Below are 19,076 nucleotides of genomic sequence, written 5' to 3' on the forward strand. Positions count from 1 at the left end.
CTTCTACCTTGCTCTAAAGGCAAAAATTGAATTTCATTTAGCTTTTATTCTTAGGGTAGTAATAGGTATTCAGAGGAATACAAAGGGAAAGAAGTATGCCATGAAATTCTGTAAGAATTTCATAATTATAATGGTCCTAAATTATGGCAAACCTAATAAGGAAAAATTTTGTGCTTATGTGCATTCTCTAATGGTACAAAAATTGTTTATTAACATAATGAATTTGAGCTATAAGTAGACATGCAAAAAATGTTTTATGCTAATTTGTTATTTTAGGTAGTCTTGTCAACTATATTCCCACATATTGCAAAATAAATCTAGCAGCAATAATATTAGAAGGAAGAATTAATATGTATATGTTCAACAACAAATGACACCGTCATCATTTTACAAGCACAAACAGAGAAATTTCTTAAATAAAAATTCAAACTGTAATTCTGTTGTTTAAAAAATAGACTAACTTTTGATTTTAGGGAGCAGTGATGGTTCTGAACTAAGTGAGGAGACCTCATGGCCTGCCTTTGAAAGGTAAGAAAAATTGTCCGTTTGAACTGCTTTTAGTTTTTTATTATTTTGGTTTTTTTTTTTCTGTCTGTCTTAAAGTATGTGAATAATATAATTCACATGAATTCATATATGAATTTTAAAAGATAATATTTATTACATGTCTCTAAGGGACTATTTAAGCTTCCTGATGATGGCAGAAATTAGGAGTTGATCTTTAAGTCTGGAGTCTTATCTACCAAATGTATGTTTTATTTGGTGGCTTGACATATGTATATAAATTTTAGTACACTTAAAATTGTAATTTTAAAACAATAATAATCATAGTCAACTTATCTACTATGTGTTGAAAAATAAAAATTATTTTCTTGAATTCTGATTTATTTAAGTATTTAAAGCATTAATAGAATGGTCAACTTCATGCTCTGCTACTTTGTCAAAGGCCAAAAGACTTAATAGATTTTAAATTATACAGTAAGTAAAGCAGCTTAAAGTTTAAATTTAAATTTAACTCAAAGTTGCACAGAGCACACGGATTTATACTGAATTACTTCCTTCTCCTTTCCTTACTGCTTTAAGCTATAAAAGCCATCATTGGCCTGCAGCACATGTCACACCATACTGATCTTCCAATATCAGCTGTCCTTAAAAAGGTAGCCAACTAGTGCAAATAATTGTTCTTTACTAAATGTTCATTAGGGTTTTTATATTGGCTTTGACCATTTCAGTTCTGCCATTTTTATACTTATAAGATACTTGATTCTTGACCACAATAATTGCTCTTTTTTGCATATAAACCAAGCAACCTAAGTTTCTAAACCAGAGTGTCATTTAGATTGAATTTTGAAGATCATATTAAAATTGATGGAATTGAAAATATTTAGTGACCTAACCTCCCTATTAGTGACTTTTTAATAGAAAACAATTAAACTATATTTGAATTGGTTAATTTTACGTTGTTTAATTAGAAAATTATATCCTTATTCCTGATAACACTTCATAAAGAATGCTCACCCTTAATTCAGATTTTACTTATAAACCCCATACTGCGAAGTACTTTTAAGCCTTTTTACATTATCAGTGTTCCCAAATTTTGTTCTCTTTGTTTGGGGGGATTCTAACAGTTTGGTTTTGCATATTATTTCTCTTCCAACTTTTACTTTCGATCTTTTATTTGGGTTTGCCTGAAATGGGAAAAACACAAGAGTTGCCTCTGGCATGCTGTCTGTACTGTACGAATTGTCCTAGTTCTTTCCCTCTAGAAAGAGAATACCATGTTGATTATAGAGTGTATTGTAAATCTTAGGTAGAAAATATCAATCTTGATATTTCAATGAACAAAATTGTTTCTCAGATTGCTTGAGGTATAAGTGAGTACCCAGAATGGTGGTGTATTAATCTCTTCTCATCCCAGCAGGTTACTTTTGAAGACATACTTAACAGTGTTACCTTCACATCTCAAATCAGTATTTTTTTTTTATGACAATGTTTTGCTTGGAGACATTTGCAGCTAAAAAGTATCTACTGTATACATGTGCCAAGTTAAATCAATGGCTCTTGGATCGTTCTGAGAGCAAATTAATGCTGCCCAGAAAGATTCAGAAATAATAATAATAATAATAATAATAAGCAAATAAAGAACTAGGATTTAAAATAGATAATGAACTTGAAAATAGTACTCTGAATGTTAAACATGCCATTTTCTGTTCTTATTCCTAGAGATATATCAAATATGTTGCTGCTTACGTGCTAAAATAATGCTTTTTTTTTAATATCATTTATCAACGTGCTACTTTTGGCTTTTCCCAGGCAAAGAAGTATCAGTGTTTGTGTGTGTGTGTTTATTTCCTTTGTTAGTATTACATGCCATTTTTGATAAATATTAATTCATACCATTTTTACCATTTATTGGCTTTATCATTTACTTATTTCAGTTGACGTGGAAATAAATAATCCTTTTATTTACTCAGTTTATCGCTTATTAGTTTTCTTGGACTTAATATAAAGGATAGGAGGAAAAGACTGTTTCAGTCACATTGTAATTTTAAGTTTTATAGGCCACATTGCTTTTAGGGTGTCTTCATAGGGACATATAATAAAAATGAATTACTTGTATGAATCCAGGTGTCGTATTTAAACTAGAATCCAAGAACTGAAATAGACACAAAAGGATTTTTGAAATATTTTCAGGTTTTGATAGTATCTGGTTATAAACAGCTCTTTAATTATTTTAGCAGATTTGTTACAGTGAATGTATATATAAATGTATGATATGTACTAAGCACCTATAACGATTTCTAGCATCAATAGTAAAAGAAAAACTTTAGAAATCTGTGCTGCATGCTGTAAAAAATAAAGAGAAGCAATCACATGCAAACCTTTTGTAAGATTTGGAAAGCTGTATTACACAAAGAAATTATACTGTTCTAGGTATTGATAATTATGTGAATAAAAGTATATGTAATATATACAATTTATAATGGAATCCAACAGGAACAGATTATACCATTCTCTCGGCCCGGTGACACGAGTGGCACGAAATGGCTATCGAAGCCACATGAAGGCCAGCAGGTACAATTCCCCTGCATTCAGGGGTCACAGAACTCCCCTCTGGTGTTGGTGATTGGCTTACATGGGTGTGGTCTCACATTATTTCTGTTCTTTCTCAACTAATTGGTTTAAAAACTAAAAAATGCCCAGGAAAACTTTCTTTCCAAGATTTAATCTAGAGATAAATTTGAACTATTCTTTCTGATCCACAGAAGCTAATGGCTGAAACTTGCATCTTTATGTCACATTTTAAAAATAATTCCAAGTTGGTAGCTTCTTAACTGCACAGGTCTTTCTAATGCTGCTCGTTATTGGATGGGCAATACAAAAATCCCCTTATTATTCAAAGGCTACAATCAAAACATTTACTTTGCTAGTAAGTCTACATTAGATTTGTCTTTTAAAAGAATTTTTTTAGATAAACTGCAGGCCCTGAATTCAGACTAGTCTGTTTCCATTACATGATACTTGTGTATTTAAACTCATGTTCATTCAATGTTTATCTAGTGAAACATGGTCTCTTTGCCCTGTTATCAGCTACAGAAGAAAATAAGGATGGTGGATTGATTTGGGGGCTGGAGGTTAGTGGTAATGGGTAATCAATTCATGATACAACAAAATAATCAACTTTAGAAGTGAAGTTTCTGTCCATTTGATGGTGTCTCCTCTCGCCGGCCTGAAATTTCTAGTGGTTTCTAGGCTATTAAGTCACTTTGAAGACACCTAAATAATCAATCACAAAAGGATAAAATGGCAAAGTTCAGTTTTCTTCGCTGTTGTAGGAATTCTGCAGCTCAGTCAGGTCACCAGAGAAGGACAGGTTTTCATTAGTGTGTGTGTTTTAATTAACTCATGTAGAAATTATCGTGTTTAAATACAGGACCTTAAATCAGTTGGGGAAAGATATTAAATGTTTGGTTATTCTGTGATTGTTTTCTTAAGATATATGAAAAGGAAATCTTGGTTTTTGAGTTATTCTTTCTGGAGAGCTGTTAGGCCATCGTCAAACACTTAATGCATTGATAGCATTTAAATGTCATTAAAATTTATTGTAGAAAGCCATTTTTTAATATGTTGTTATTGCTTTTATTCTTTCACCTATTTTAGAATTTAATGAAGCGTGGGTTTTCTTTTTCATTTTTTCTCTTTTGAGCTTTTGTTACTTTTATTTTGAGGTTATATGCATAAATACTTCTAACAAATAGAACCCTCATCTTTCCTACCAGGACTTAAAGTTTCTATTGGGGAAAAAGTTCACAGCACTGATGCAGTGTGGCATGTTAAGAAGAAGAAAAGTCTTAAATCTTTCATTTAATCTTTGTTAAAGTAAATTGCCTGTTCTTTCTAAATTACACTTGTTCAAATATGTAATAATAAAGTGTGTGTTTTTTAATCATCTGCTGACTTTAATAATTTCCTGATTAACTTTTGTGACAGCTTATAAATTTCAGATCAGTAAACCTTTATAATTGACAGTGTCCTCTCATCTGAATAAAATAACAAAGTTTTAAAATCAAGAATAATTACATTTCATTTAAGTATCTACTTGATAACTACTGTACGCTAAAGCTTTTATATGTTTTTTCTTCATTTCATATTATAGTTCTGCAGAATCAGAAGATTTGGCAGTACATTTATATCCAGGAGCTGTTACTATCCAAGGTGTTCTCAGGAGAAAAACTTTGTTAAAAGAAGGCCAAAAAGCCTACAGTAAGATTTTATAATTAAATATCTAACACTTTTTTAAAATATTCAAGTGCTATATAAGCCCCAAAAAATATGAAGACAATTGAATAAAAACTAGATATATAGTACATTTAAAATAATTTAAGATACACATTTGCCTCACCAGATTTTTTTAATGTAAATTTCAGTTAAATGGTATATTTACGGTGCTTAAATTAAGGTACTCTGGTTTTGCCCTCTAATATAGTTCTTATTCAAAATCATTTCTCAGAGAACCGTGAAGTATATACTGTTAAGAAGTATTTTAGTAATAAGTTTAGGCAAAACAGAAAGAAACAACCCTATAAAATGGAATTCAACCAATTTTGTTTTGTCAGTTCTAAGTTGTTTAACTCGATAATGCTGTTTTGTTTTCCTCCATGAAATAGAACCCAGATATTAAATGTCCTCCAAACCATAATTATATTAAAAAAGAAATTTGGCAGAACAGAGCTTTTCATATGTAACACAAAAGTTTGTTTTCCCCAACAGCAGTATAGTGGTTTGACAGCTAAACAAAGATTTTCTTTTCTCAAATGATAATATAATTTATCTAACTTAGAATAAAAACTTTGATATTATATCCACACTTAACATTTTTGAAGATATGAGGGCTTCTTAAAATGTAAAAATCGTTTCCATCTCAGTGATCTGATTTTGCTGCTTACATTACCAGCTAGTGAACTAAGAATAGCATGTCAGTGAGACATTATCACACCTGTTGGTGCCAAATGCCAGAAATAGAGCAGTGAGCATGTGCCTGCCTCATGGAGATAACATTCCAATGAGGAGAAATAGAAAATAAGCTCTTAAAATAAGGTAATGCGATGGAGAACGATGGTGTGAGGAGAGATGTCACCATAGCAAGGCATCTGAGCCGAGCTCTGAATGAAAAAGGTGAGCTGGCCATATGAGGAGCTCGACGTCAGGAGACAAGAAGCCCTGTGTAGTTGAAGCATTGAAAGTGGAGGAGGTGGGAGAGATGAAGTCACAGTGGCCAGGGCTGCTTGATGATGTATTAGATGTGATGTATGAGAGAAAAGTGGAAGTGGAGATCACTTCTGGGTTTTGGACTGAGCTGGGTGAATATTGGGGACATTTATTGAAATAGAGAAAGGAGGCAGGTAAGTCTTGGCCAAGTTCAGTTTGATATGCTTATTAGATATTTAAGGGGAGGTATCAGTTTGGCTTTTTAAAATACAGTTCAGAAAGTCAGCAGAACTGTAAGCAAAGTCAGCAGAAAGTCACCTGCAGATGGTGGCCAGAGATAGAGATTTGGGAGTCATTAGCATAAAGATAGTATTTGAAATATGGGCCTGGATGAGATACATGATCTATGGAGAAAGTGTAGTTGGAGAAAAAAAGATAGTTAGATTTAGCTGGGGTTGGGGTGTATCAGGGAGCAGGGCAGTGACATTAAAGTGTTTGGAAGAGAGAGGGTATAGTGCTGGACCATGTAACATAGGCTAAATACAAAGAAAGGAGAAGGGGAGGATATGGTATCAGGAGGCCGTGGCAATACTAGATAATATTAAAAAGTGGTAGGATTCTTGATGAGATCCATAATTATCCAGATGAAAGTACTGGTAGAGTATGTTAAGTGGAAGTGATCGGAGTATTTGAGATAAAGATTTCAGAAGTGATACCCTCTAAGGTTAGGCTAAGATGGCTGGAGTGGAGCAAAGCTAGAGATCATTGACACTAAGAAAGTAAAAAAACCAAGATGCCAGTAGCGTTTCAGTAGTATACTCAGTAGTATACATGTGTTTGTCCTCTGCAGGTAGCATCCTGGACAAAATATTGGGCAGCTTTATGTGGGACACAACTTTTTTACTATGCTGCCAAATCTCTAAAGGCTACAGAAAGAAAACATGTAAGTATTCCTCCTCTAAATTTTTAGCATAATTTCACAACCTCTTTAAAGAAAGTAATCCTAATGGGAAGTAATGGTTTGGAGTTTTTTTCTCATATTCTATTGAGAATTGTAATGGAATTATTTTTATTTAGTAAGATCATTACAAGGAAAGTCTTGGAATAACTTCCATATTTTGAAGTTTCTTTTTTGAATGCTATTTTTCCATTGCAAATGTCAAAACTGCACGTTAGAAATATCTATCTTGGCATCAAAGCCTTCCCAAACCTGTCTTTCTTATTCAGAAAATGGTTGAGAACTGTTGCCTTGGAGTCTTGGTTCCTAATGTATAAAATGTGAAAAATTGCAAACATCATCTAAAGAACTTTCCACCTCAATCTCTGATTGAGAGGTTTTCCCAGCAGTGAAGAGAGATCATAGTTACTGAGGTTATTATGGTCCACTTGCTTGGGCTTATTATTATTTAAAAGAAGCTTCTCTGCTTGTCTCTCCAAATGTAGAATCTTTCTATAAATCTTTTTTGCATGCTGTTTTGACTTTATATGCCAGTGATATATCTTTGAGAGGAAGAATAATTTTCTATGTTGCATTAATAAAATCTCTTTGAGAGGAATTTTATTTCTAAATCATGTATTTTGTGGGGGAATTAAGTGGTTTACCATACTGAGGAAGGATAAGCCACTAAAAATTAAAAAATAAGTCCCTTTACTACTTCTCAATTACCCAATGACACTGCATAATACTTTATCCTCCCAGTTTAATCCTTTAGTCACACCAAAGGTATGTAAGTACATTGTTTGGTTTAAATGAATGTGGGAACTGCCATCGATACCATCGCCTCTTTCTTTATCAACCACACCCACAACCAGTCACTGTCCTGAATTTCGTGTTAATCATTGCCTGGCTTTTCTTTAGAGTTTACGTGTATGTTTACTGAAATGACACACTGCCTCATTTTTTAACAGTATCTGGATGAATCACATAAATTCTTAAGCACTGGCCTTTTTGCCCACTGTTACAATTTTTTTTAATGGAGTCCTCGCATTGAGGTAAAGGACTGTTTCGTTTTTTAATTCTGCTCAAATTGACTATATTGACCTCATATCCAAGAAAATTACACACATTAGTTTCACTAAAGTATTTTGTAGAGTAATTGCCTCTGGTTAGTATTGCTGTACTCAAAGGGGAAAGAAAAAGTTGTAGCTCAGTTAAATCCTTTGTCTTCAGATACAGTTAACTGTTCACATAGCCACCGAGATACTTGGCTGGATTTCACTTAGTTGATGATTGCAGAGAAGTAGCTATTCAAAATAAAATGTTTTTTTTTCCCCCTAACTTTGATTATGAAGAATCCAAATTAGAGAATTGATAAGATAACTAAATTTGTCATCTATTACATATAGATGTTTGTGTTTGACATTGCTACTTTACTAATAGCATACTATGATAGTTTGGGTTTTTAATTATATAAGGTTTCTGATAAATCATGTACATGAAATGTTCAGAAATTAGAACATAGTGGGCTGTGAGGAAATCAAATCAAGTGCCAAGGAAATGGACTGTAGTCCTCATAATTTTTGAGGATATAGAGAAAGGTCCATGTTTACATTTAGTATCATTTTAGGTCAGAAGAGATAATGGTACAGAATAAAAGCAATGAAGGAAAAAAAATTTTTTAATTCTTTTCAAACAAAATTGAAATACAAATTGGAAGAAAATATTGGCTATACATAAGCAACAGATAAAGGATTAAAATCTGCTATAAAACACAGCACCACCTATGTAGTATTATTTCCAAAAATTTAACTTGAATCTAATCATGAGGAGAGCAATCAAATCCAGATTGTGGGACATTCTACAAGATAACTAGCTTGGATTCTGAAGACCAAAATTTGACAAGTAGGGTGGAGAGAGGAGGACTTTTGTAGATTAAAGAGACTAAAGAGTCTTGACAAGTAAATGCAACGAATGTTACCTTGGTTAAATCCTGGAGGTCATTTCCTTTAAAAAACTATAAAAGTCATAATTGGGACAATTGAAAAAATTTTAATATGGACTTTATATGATTGTATCTATTAAATTTCTTGAGATATACATTGTGGTTGTACAGGAATATATTCTTAGGAGATTCATGTTGAAATCTTGTAGGGTTCAATGTTGTGATGTCTGCAACTTGCATTTAAATGTTCAAAGAGATCAAGCAAACGCAAGATGTAGATATGTGGTAATCATTGTAGCATTTTTTTCCAGCTTCTGTGTGGTTTCAGCCTCATCAAAATAAAAAACTGGAGGAGAAAAAAATCACTAATGAAAATAGACTTCATATATGTATGTAAATGCAGAAGGAAGAAATCTGGAAGCCTACACATATTTTTATTCTAAAGTATACATTTTTTGCCTATGAGCAGCAGAGTAGGCTTGGGAAGGTAGAGGAACTGGGGAAAGAGAAGAGGGATTATTATTTTGTTATGTCTGTATTTTTGAATGTTTTAAAATGAAAACATTCTAAAATATTTTTATTGAAAGTGTATTGTGTATTCATTGTAAAAAAATTTTGCAGATATGTTTGAACCTATCACTATATGGTAAGGAATGAATAAATATTGTTTGATTAGTTAAATTTTGAAAACCAAGACTGCACCTGAAAAATCTGTAACATATATATGTCAGCAAATAAAACAGAACAATAGAGAAGTGGAAAGGGGAGAGATATATAGAAAATGAAATATAAGTGGCTAATAAACATGAAAAGATGATCAACCTCACTCGTTCTTAAAAATACAGAATAAAGAAGATGCCCTTTTTTTGTTATTAGGCAAAAATGTTAAAGATTGATAATATAGCATTGGCCATGGTATAGGAAAACATAGGCTGTCATCCACTGTTGGCAGGAATTTAAATTAGTATTGTTTTTGTGATGGGCAGTCTGGCTAGTTCTGGTCCTTTGCTCTTGCATATAAATTTTAGAATCAGCTTCTCAAGTTCCACGTAAAACCCTACTGGAATATATATAGCTCAATTGAAATCCTTACAACACCAAATTTTTCTTCATCTCATAGAATTTCTCCATTGATTTAGGTCTTCTTGAATGTCTTTTAACTGTTATAATTTCCAGTATGTCTTTTGTGACATTTATTCCTAGATACCTTTCTTATAAATGACTTTTGTATGTCTAGTGCATATAATTCCAGTTGACTTTCATATTGATCTTTTCCAAGCATCCTTGCTAATGTTCCTTATTAGTTTGGTAGATTTGGGTGGATTTTCAGGGAAGATAATACCATCTGTGAGTGAGTAATGGCAGTTTTATTTCTTCCTCATTCTTTTTTTTTATTTCTTTTTTGTTACCTTATTGAACTGATTAGGTCATCCAGTTCAATTGAATGAAGGTAGCAATGGTGGGCACTCCTTATCTTAACACTGATTTTGAAATGTTTTTAGCATTTTACCCTTAAGTATTTGTGTTGCAGGGTTTTTTGTTTTTCTTTTTTCTTTCCTGCTTTGGCTGGTTTTGTGAGTTTTCTTGTTTATTCGTAGGTACTGTTGGTGAATTAGGATGTGCCCTTCTATTCCTAGTCTATCACAAATATGCATTATATTTTAGCAAGTGCTTTTATTTTACATCACCTGAGTTGATCATATTTTTTTTCTTCTTAATCTGTTAATATGGTGATTTACTTTAATAATTTTCTGAAGTTGAACTAACCATACTTCTTGAAATAAACCCAACTTGGCTGCAGTAATTGACTTCTAACATTAAACCAGCCTCACATTCCTAGGGTAAATCCGGTTTGGTCATCATGTATCAGCTTTTTTACATACTGTTAGACTCCAGTTGCCAATATTTTATTTAATGTTTATTTTTTTTATTTTGTTCATGCATGAGATTAACCTAACTTTCTGTTCTTTTATAACAGCCACTTTTTCATTACTAAAGTGTAACTTTACAAAACCAGAAAAGTAACAAGCATGCTAAGAATTTTTTTAGAATACAAGTAAGAATATATTACTAAGAATCGTTTGGTAATACTGCTGGTTTATTAAACCATCAGGTTTAAGATAAAACTCCTGTTACATTGTACACCTTAAACTTATACAGTGTTATATGTTAATTATATCTCGATAAAGCTGAGGAAAAATAAATAATACTTCTATTAAAGTGCAAGTGTGTTTCCTATAAGAAAGGATGAGGGAGCACAGTAATACGGAACAACATAGATGAGTCTATCAATCCACTAACAGATCATGCTCTTTGGGAGTGAACACCAGGACAGTTAGGTGTTGATGAAGAGTTGAAGCTGAGAAAGATCTGGAAAGCAGGAGGCTATCTAAAGAGGGCGTGCCTCGATGGAATTATGGTAAAAGGCCCTGAGTAGACCTGACCAGCATCAAGTCACAAATCTCATCTCTCACTAGGAGAAAATGAAAATACGATCTTTGACACTTAAATTTTGCTTAAGATGAACCATAAAGATAACCATTAATTATCTTCTTATCTCTCAGTTCAAATCAACATCCAATAAGAACGTGTTCGTGTAGGATGGACTGGTGATGATGGCTGATGACCCACATCATCCAGATCTCTTCCTGCTGACGGACTCGGAGAGAAGGTGAGGAGCTTTCGAGTAACTAGAGGTTGAGGTGCTGTGTGTACATAACTTTTGCTAAGCCAAAACCTAGTGTAACTGAATACTCGACCTGGGGAAGGTTTGTGTAGTTTATCTCTGGGAAATACTTCTGTCACATAATGTATAGTAATGAATCAGTATTTTAAATGTCAATTAATATCTATTGTTGATTTAATACGCTTATTTAACAAGCTTATTTTCTTTGCTGCAGGAGCATAAGCTTGAAATTAAAAGCCCAAGTAATCCCTAGAGAACTAATAACCAGAAAGGGCAGGAGGGAAGGAGAGAATTTGGGAATCTGGAAGCTGCTGTCACTCTAAAATCTCAGACTTTTGCCATATATGCAGTACCCTTCGTTCACACCCCGGATTAAGTTGTTATTCTAAGTTCTGAATGTGATGGAGGTTTTCCTTAAAAGACTTTTTATTCCATTACTTTTAAGTAAATTGCTTACTTGACTCAAAGCACCTTTCCAAAGAAGTATAATTTAATCTGTCCTTATAAAATATTTATGAATAAAATTATTTGGCTATTGACCATAGGAGTTTTTTAAGTGGATTAAAGAAGCTGGCGGGGTGGGCTGTATGGAATCATCATACCCCCTGCCCAGGCCTGTAGGGAGACCTCAAGTGGTCATCAGGATAGAGCCTAATGTGACTGCTGTTCTTCCCTCAAAACAACTGCCAGCTGTTGATAAGCACCACAGAGGAAGCCAGAAAGAAATTCCTTCATATCTGCCCAGAATCTTCCAGTCCGGCAACTCACAATGGAAATATTATATTTTATTGACTGTACAATTACATTTTGACCTCTATTCAGAATGTATTTTATATCAACAGATATTCTGCTTTTAGGATATTATGGTTGTAAGTAAAAACTTAAGCAAAATATGTTGAATATGGACAATATCACCTGTGGCCAGCTTAATTGTAGAAATGCCTTCTGTTTAGATTGATCTAATGTCTTCATCTGAGTTCAGCCAGCAAAACAGTATTATTTGAATAATTAAACATTTGATAAAGAAAAACTATTGCTTCTAAAAGTGAAAAAGTTCTTTTTTTAAAATCTCAAAGAAAAGCTGTATAATGCCCAAGTATAGATCAGGCTTCTGGGCCATTGAATGCAGTTAGTAAAGGAAAGTGAGAGTTGATGAAAATTGGGAAATAAAAGAATTTAGGTTAATGAAAAAAGGGAATAAAGCTCAACTTAGGGCAGTCTATAGAACGTGACTCCTTTCTTTTCTCAGTTTATTACCTTAATATATATAACTTATAAAAATCTTTATTATTGGTTAATATGAGGTCTACTAAATACACAACACAGATGACTTTCTAATTATCTAAAAGAGAAAAGGTGCCTCGTCATATTTTTCCCAGAAAAGCCCTCAATAGACCTGGAAATTAATAATTTGACCAGATTGTAACTAAAAGTAAAGGACATAGCTGGTATTGAGGTTGCTGATTGATCTTTAATCACTATTAAATAGCTAATGTCTAAGTGTTAAACATTTAAAGCATTTGGCCTGTAGAAACTTCATATTAACATCTAATAGTTAAATCATCTAAGTAGTATTGAGACCCGAGTATTCTGCACTCTCGTCCACACATAAAATCTAGAGAAGCCAAACAATTTTATTTAGATATACTTCCTCTAAAGAACATTTAAAGAGACAAAATTACTTCTCTTCTTCCACTTCATAAACAGCAAAACAGTGGCTTTTCTGTTGTCACACAATGTCACATAAATGATGTCACATAAATGTAGCACGGAGAACTCTGCATTGGAAAATCAGGTGTTAACGAAATAGAATTCTGAAACTGGGAGCTCTAGTCATGTTTTATATTGCTCTTTGGTAGCTGCAGAATACTGTATGTCAGAGTCCTTAAATTTTAATATTTTTCCCTTGTTTTGATAATTTTAGGAAACTCATACAAGTTTCAAGCTGGCAGTAGGATGAATGCAACGCTGTGGTTTAAGCATCTGAGTGCCGCCTGCCAAAGTAACAAACAGCAGGTGAGCGTTCCTCTCAACCCTCACATCGTCCATAACTCGAGCTTACTTTAAAAGAGGCCCAAAGAGACGTAAGTAACTCGACTGACTTTCTGAATGAAGTAAGAAAGTGGTTTTGTTTTTATTCTTGTCGACAGTAGTCAACAAGACATGAAATCTACATTTTAGTGAGGAGACGGGCAATAAACAAGTGAGCAATAAACTTGCAAATAGTGAAAGCTATATAAAGAAAGCAAAATAGAATTACGTGATGTAGAGTGATATAAGTAGAAACAACTTTAAATAAATAGGAGCAAGCAGCGAAGATCTCCCCAAGGAGGTGACATTGACATGGATGAGAAGAAGGAACGTCCGTGTGAAGATTAGGGGAACAGAGATCCAGTGGACGGAACAGAAAGGGCAAAGGACTCTGAAGCTGGAACTCTACATCAGTAGCTAATTTTGAATAATGTGCTATGTAAGTTTATAAAGCTTATAAAAGTACTTTCCACCCTGTGGTTATCAAAACCTCCTTTCGTATTCCTCCTTTCATATAGAGGAGGCATCTAAGGCTCAGCGATACTCAGTGACCTACCCAGGGTCAAACAAGTAAAAAGTGCTGGACGGGAGATAAAACTCTCTTTATCCGTTAGCTCCATTCTTTTTAAGTATCATTGGAATGGGCCTTGTTATTTTTATTTCAAAAATATATAAAAGACTAATAGCAGTATTTGGGACCATTTTTAGCAATCTCTATGAAGGACATGAAATGCCATAGAGCAAAAACTACTCTCTCGCCTTTGTCAAGTTAGTGTCTGGGACAGAATGAAGAAAACAGACCTTCTTTTGCCTAGACTACACTGTCTAGGACTCAACTCCATGCTATACATTTTCTTTAAATGTAGCTTAAAGTATTTAGTGTCATTTTTTAAAAATCTCCAATTTCAAGATTAGTGTAGATACTGCATGTATACCAGCAGAGAGGCTCAATTTCTTTTACTGTATTAGTGGACCTTCCTGCTAAATAAGTCAACCAAATGTGTATAAATGCTTTTATTTGTTTCCATATTTTGCAAGAATCAGAGTACTAGCAAATTTATAAATAGAAGCTATGAAATTGAAATTTTTGGTAGAAAATTAATTGACTCAAATACACCTTAAATCACATGCAGGAACTTAGGAGGAAATGAAACTTTTACTTTATTTAAATATGGGTTTCTTATAACCAGACCTGAGAATTTATACTTTAAGGTAAGCACTTGAGCATTTGCATTGTATTTGATTTATAATTCAGGTAAAATAATTTTTCATTCAGAAACTGACATGTGTAGGAGATTCCTTTTTTTTTTTTTTTTTAGTAAGGTTTTCAAAAGACTATTGCTAAAGAGAACTGTTAACCTGTTTTAAAGGACAGAGAAATGACCACTGATGTATGAATAGGCTCTATCAGCACAACTTCGGAAAATAGGTAGTAAGGTTAAGAGCATTTTTTTAGTCCTTGACTAGAGGACTCATCAACTACTTTTTAAAATAAAATATATTCATATTTCAAGACTTATTGTTGAATATCAGACTTGTAAGAAATCAAATTAAATTTGATCCAGTCTATAAGCAGCAAATTTTTGTATTACCTATTCATTTTCCAGAACTTATCTAACAATGAGTTTTATTTTTTCATACTTAATTTTCATGATTTCACAAAGAAATTTTTAGTAATGTTTGTTATAAAATTATCTGTGCTGGATTTGAAAATATGCATGTAAAAATTCATTCTAATACATATAAAGGAGAAAATAAGTGATGCCAACCATGTTTGTCTGGAATCTCACTCTACTATAGCCACACTTTTTCTTTTCTCCTTCATTTATTCACTCAGTGAGTATCTCTCTACTGAGGCCCTGTGTCGACAGAACACATGCTGTCTTCACCCTTTCTCCCTTCCGATTTCAGTTTATTAGAAAGAGAGTATTAACTCCTCTCAGTGATTTTTTTCCTCCAAAAATGTCCTAGCATGTTTTATTCATGACTCATAAATGATTGCAGTACCTTCTATCACATTCCTTTTTAAAAAGATGTTTTTAGGTCAGAGGAGATTTTAATATTTGGGCTTACTTAAAGAAAGATAAGAAATAGTACTTTGAAAAACAACTTTTTAAATATTCTTAGTTTGTAATGCTTATATTTTTTTTAGGTCCTACAAACTTGATGACTTTTGAGTAAAGGCCTAAGAAAGAAGAGAGGGGAACTATTGCTCCAAAGTGAGAGCAAGGACCTGATGACAGAGCGCCAGCTAAAAACCAATCCTGTGCCAGGAAGAGCCCCAAGGTTCCGTCTCAGCCTTTGGAGTTCTGAACCAAAAAAGCACTAATTTCAGGGAATGAAGTGAGACATTCCCAGAGAACAAATCGGAGTGCAAAACAAACTGCCATGGACCATGCTTCTTATCTCTGAACTGACCTGTGGAAACCACTGCCTTAAAGAATGAAAGGAAAACCAACATGAAACACCAAATAGTGTGTGTGAATCTTCTGGCGGTGCTGTGCTTGGAATAGATCGTAGCTAATTTGCATTTCTTTTAACTTGGTACTAATTTTGGAGGGGGGGAATCGCCTTTTTTTTAGATACACTGTAAAAAGGAAAACCATATTTCTAGTGGGTTAGGTCAGGAGCTGGTTTTGCACCAAGTTGTACAGATACTCTTAAGTAGCAGGATTCTACCAGCAGCCTACCTGAAAGTTTGCTCAGCCTCCGTGAGTCTGCAGCCTCCCTCGCTTTCTTACAGAAAGAGGGTAGGAATTAGAAATGTTATAATGGAGTTGTTGGGGTTTGTTTGGGACTTCGGAGGGTTTTGTTTGGTTTTGGATGAGGGAAGATATTTTTAAACACTAAACTTCTGAAATTTAGTACTGTATGGGGAACATTACTTCCTGCAGGAGTATAAAGGCTGAGTGTTCACATGCCAGACACTTTTTTCAAGTGGGCTCCAGAAAACACGGTTTTTTTTAAACAGGTTTACGTGTAGCCTTGCTATAGTGATTCATTCTGTACCACAGATCTGCCTCGTAGGGAACTGGAAGCCCAACCTAAACTTTTCTGAGATTTTTACAGTAATTACATTTTTCAAGTTAATTGGATTATCCCTTCTACCAGCCACAGGTGATTTTTATCATCAAGGTGGTATACTGATATTTCATCAGGGTATTTTCTTTTACAGTGTTTAATGTGCACAATGCCAGTTTTTTTAATTATTCATTTTCATTATTTTTGTTCAATGTGAGGTTCAAGGATCACATTTGTTTAAAAGATTCCACATATGTTTGTATGCATTTTCTTAGAAGGCATACAAAATAATTTTAAAAGGGAAAAAGGTAAAAGGTTGAGATTCTGGGAATCTTTCCTTATCAACTTTCCTTTATTGCAAGACATTTTTCTGAAAACTTATATACATACATACATGCATACATACATACATACATATATACATACAAATATTGGTCCCCACTGTGAAACCATATTTTGTCAGTAGTTGACCAAGCAGTTTTGTAAGAGCGCTTCTATGCAATAATGCATTTAATATCCAAGATAAATGTTGAATTACCAAAAGGAAAAAGTTTGAAAGTGAGATGCTTTAGAGTTTTAACAAAAACGGGCATTTGAACAAAGGCTATGTGTTGGATGTTATAAACTCATGAGACATCATAAGTTTCAGCAGTGGCCCAGTGTGAGAATTGCTTTGTGACTAATATCTTCTAATAGGCTTCTGTTACTTTGGGCCTCACATGAAATTTCTCACATTTGTGTTCTTAGAAAATGTTACACTTTTTTTTCTCATAAGTATTTCACTCTTGAAATTTAAATAGGAAGTGTTGCCCACAGAATAATTAGCTAGAAATCTATCCAAAGGGAAGTAAAAGAGCTTTTTCAGAGTGCTAAGTTTTTAAAGTTAGTTTTCTGTTTCAAAGGCTATTAAGAGTTCAGATGTTTTTCTCATATAGCACAGTTAGAAATACTATTATTTCTGGTTTGTGGAAAATGACACGGGCTGGAGAGGGCAGCATGTTGCTTGTGCTGAATGATTTTCCCATGAATGACCTCCCGAGCTTAGCCCACGTTGGGTGCATAGAAAGATACCATCCGCGTAGCCAGCAGTATTACTGTCTAGACCTTGCACATCTTACTTTGTTATGCATTTTTAAAATTCTTTAATTTGTTCATTTCTCTTCAGAAATAAGTGTTTTTAACAGTGTATGTGCTTTTTAAAATATGTTGTGGATGAGAACCCTGTGGATTTTTTATTATCATTTTGTTTGTCGTAAATAAGCTAAAGTAGATATGTCATAGGTTAACCGTATCTGTGGAGATATGCAACTGGAAGGCAGAGCCTGACGTTACACAGTTTTGCCAAAGAGGGAGCTAAACTGGAAGATGTGTTTGATATTTTCAGTTCTAAACATTAATGGAAGCTTGCAGAGAAAGAATAGTGTTCAAATTTGGTAAATAGTCCATATATAGAATTGTGGCCTCTGACTGAAACTCTTAACATAACTGTGCTGGAGTCACCATTGTTTCTTTGTCTCCAAATTTGTTCATTCAAAAGATTAGTCATTGCTTTTTACGATTATTTTAGCATTTGAAGCAAATGGAAACCAGTGAGTGAAGTGGATTAAAATAGTGGAGATGAATTTTTGATCTACAGCTCACCAAATGATACCTAATAATTCAAGCAAAGAAAAGCTGTCACTCAAATATATTAAATATTTAGGTAGTTTATTAGTGGGCTGATGAGTTTATTTCCCTTTTATTAGACCTACCCTTTATAAATTAGTAAATCGGTGATTCAAAGCTTGAAATTTCCATCATTTTTAAGTTCATTTGTTTCTCTCCTAGCCAAGAAGAACTCATAGAAATGATAATTTAAATTTTAGCTGGTTTATGATAAGCATAATGACCGTCATATTATACGGCTTGGTGAGGAGCACATAATACTACCCAAAATACAATTTGAGACACGTCATTTAACATTTTATTTGAACATGGAAGCTTATTTTTCATACGGAAGTAACATACCAGTTTTTAAAATATAACTGTAAAAATAACTGCATAATGACCTTCCGGAGCACTGTTTTTGGTTTCATGTCCCCTCTGTGTTTGGGCTCTGCTTATTTTTTCAGAAGTCTTCTTTTTCTACTGTAACCTCCAAACTGAGAATTGAAAGAGAACTGATCAAACACACCTTCCCATTTTGTTTTCTTCACTATGTAAATATTGTTTGTGTAAACGTTACAAAAAGGGATCCAAACAATTTGAGTTGGAGTATTTTTTTCTCCCTAGGCATGTGCTTCAATGACACGTGTTTCCTGTGGAAAAACCCATGACTGCTGCACTACCTTCTAGGGACCGTCTCGGCATTTGGTCTTTCTGTGTGTCAAGAATTGGGGTGTTTATTAGAGGCAAAGTTTTTATAAGTGGCTTTATTCCTCTTCTAGGAGATTTGTAAAGGAGACCAAGGAGCACTATTCTAGAAGGAAGAATGTTTACAGTCTCTAGTGTGCACACACTATGTATTAGTTGAAACTGGGGCCCTCTAAGAGCAGCCTAGCCTGTTGATCTCTTGGGATTACTAGAACTTTCCTTGCCAAATGACTTGAGCAGGAGTCTTCTTTTTTTCTTCTTCTTTTTTTTTTTTAAGCTTAGATTTATCTGTAAGCTATATGCCCTTACTACTGAAAACAAAACTATAGGGCATCGTATTAATTGGAAGTCAATAATAATAATAGATTTAATCCATTAACTTTTTAAAAGAATTT

The 19,076-nt window shown here is 33.6% G+C and overlaps 1 protein-coding gene across 2 annotated transcripts in view; it reads left to right on the forward strand.

Annotated features, from left to right (window-relative positions):
* Positions 1–13,300, forward strand: part of RALGPS2 (Ral GEF with PH domain and SH3 binding motif 2) — a 98,540-nt gene extending 85,240 nt beyond the window's left edge. The window contains exons 14-19 of one of the 2 annotated variants that reach the window (XM_033092690.1): positions 474–528; positions 2,998–3,075; positions 4,658–4,764; positions 6,560–6,652; positions 11,156–11,262; positions 13,202–13,300. In XM_033092690.1, the coding sequence (XP_032948581.1) occupies positions 474–528; positions 2,998–3,075; positions 4,658–4,764; positions 6,560–6,652; positions 11,156–11,175 (353 nt within the window). In that variant the 3' untranslated portion in view covers positions 11,176–11,262; positions 13,202–13,300. The remainder of the gene's footprint in view (positions 1–473; positions 529–2,997; positions 3,076–4,657; positions 4,765–6,559; positions 6,653–11,155; positions 11,263–13,201) is intronic. The other variant, XM_033092691.1, reaches the window with a different exon arrangement.
* The last annotated feature ends 5,776 nt before the right edge of the window (positions 13,301–19,076 follow it).

This window comes from Rhinolophus ferrumequinum, chromosome 22, assembly GCF_004115265.2.
Source record: "Rhinolophus ferrumequinum isolate MPI-CBG mRhiFer1 chromosome 22, mRhiFer1_v1.p, whole genome shotgun sequence".
NCBI classification, from domain to species: domain Eukaryota; kingdom Metazoa; phylum Chordata; class Mammalia; order Chiroptera; family Rhinolophidae; genus Rhinolophus; species Rhinolophus ferrumequinum.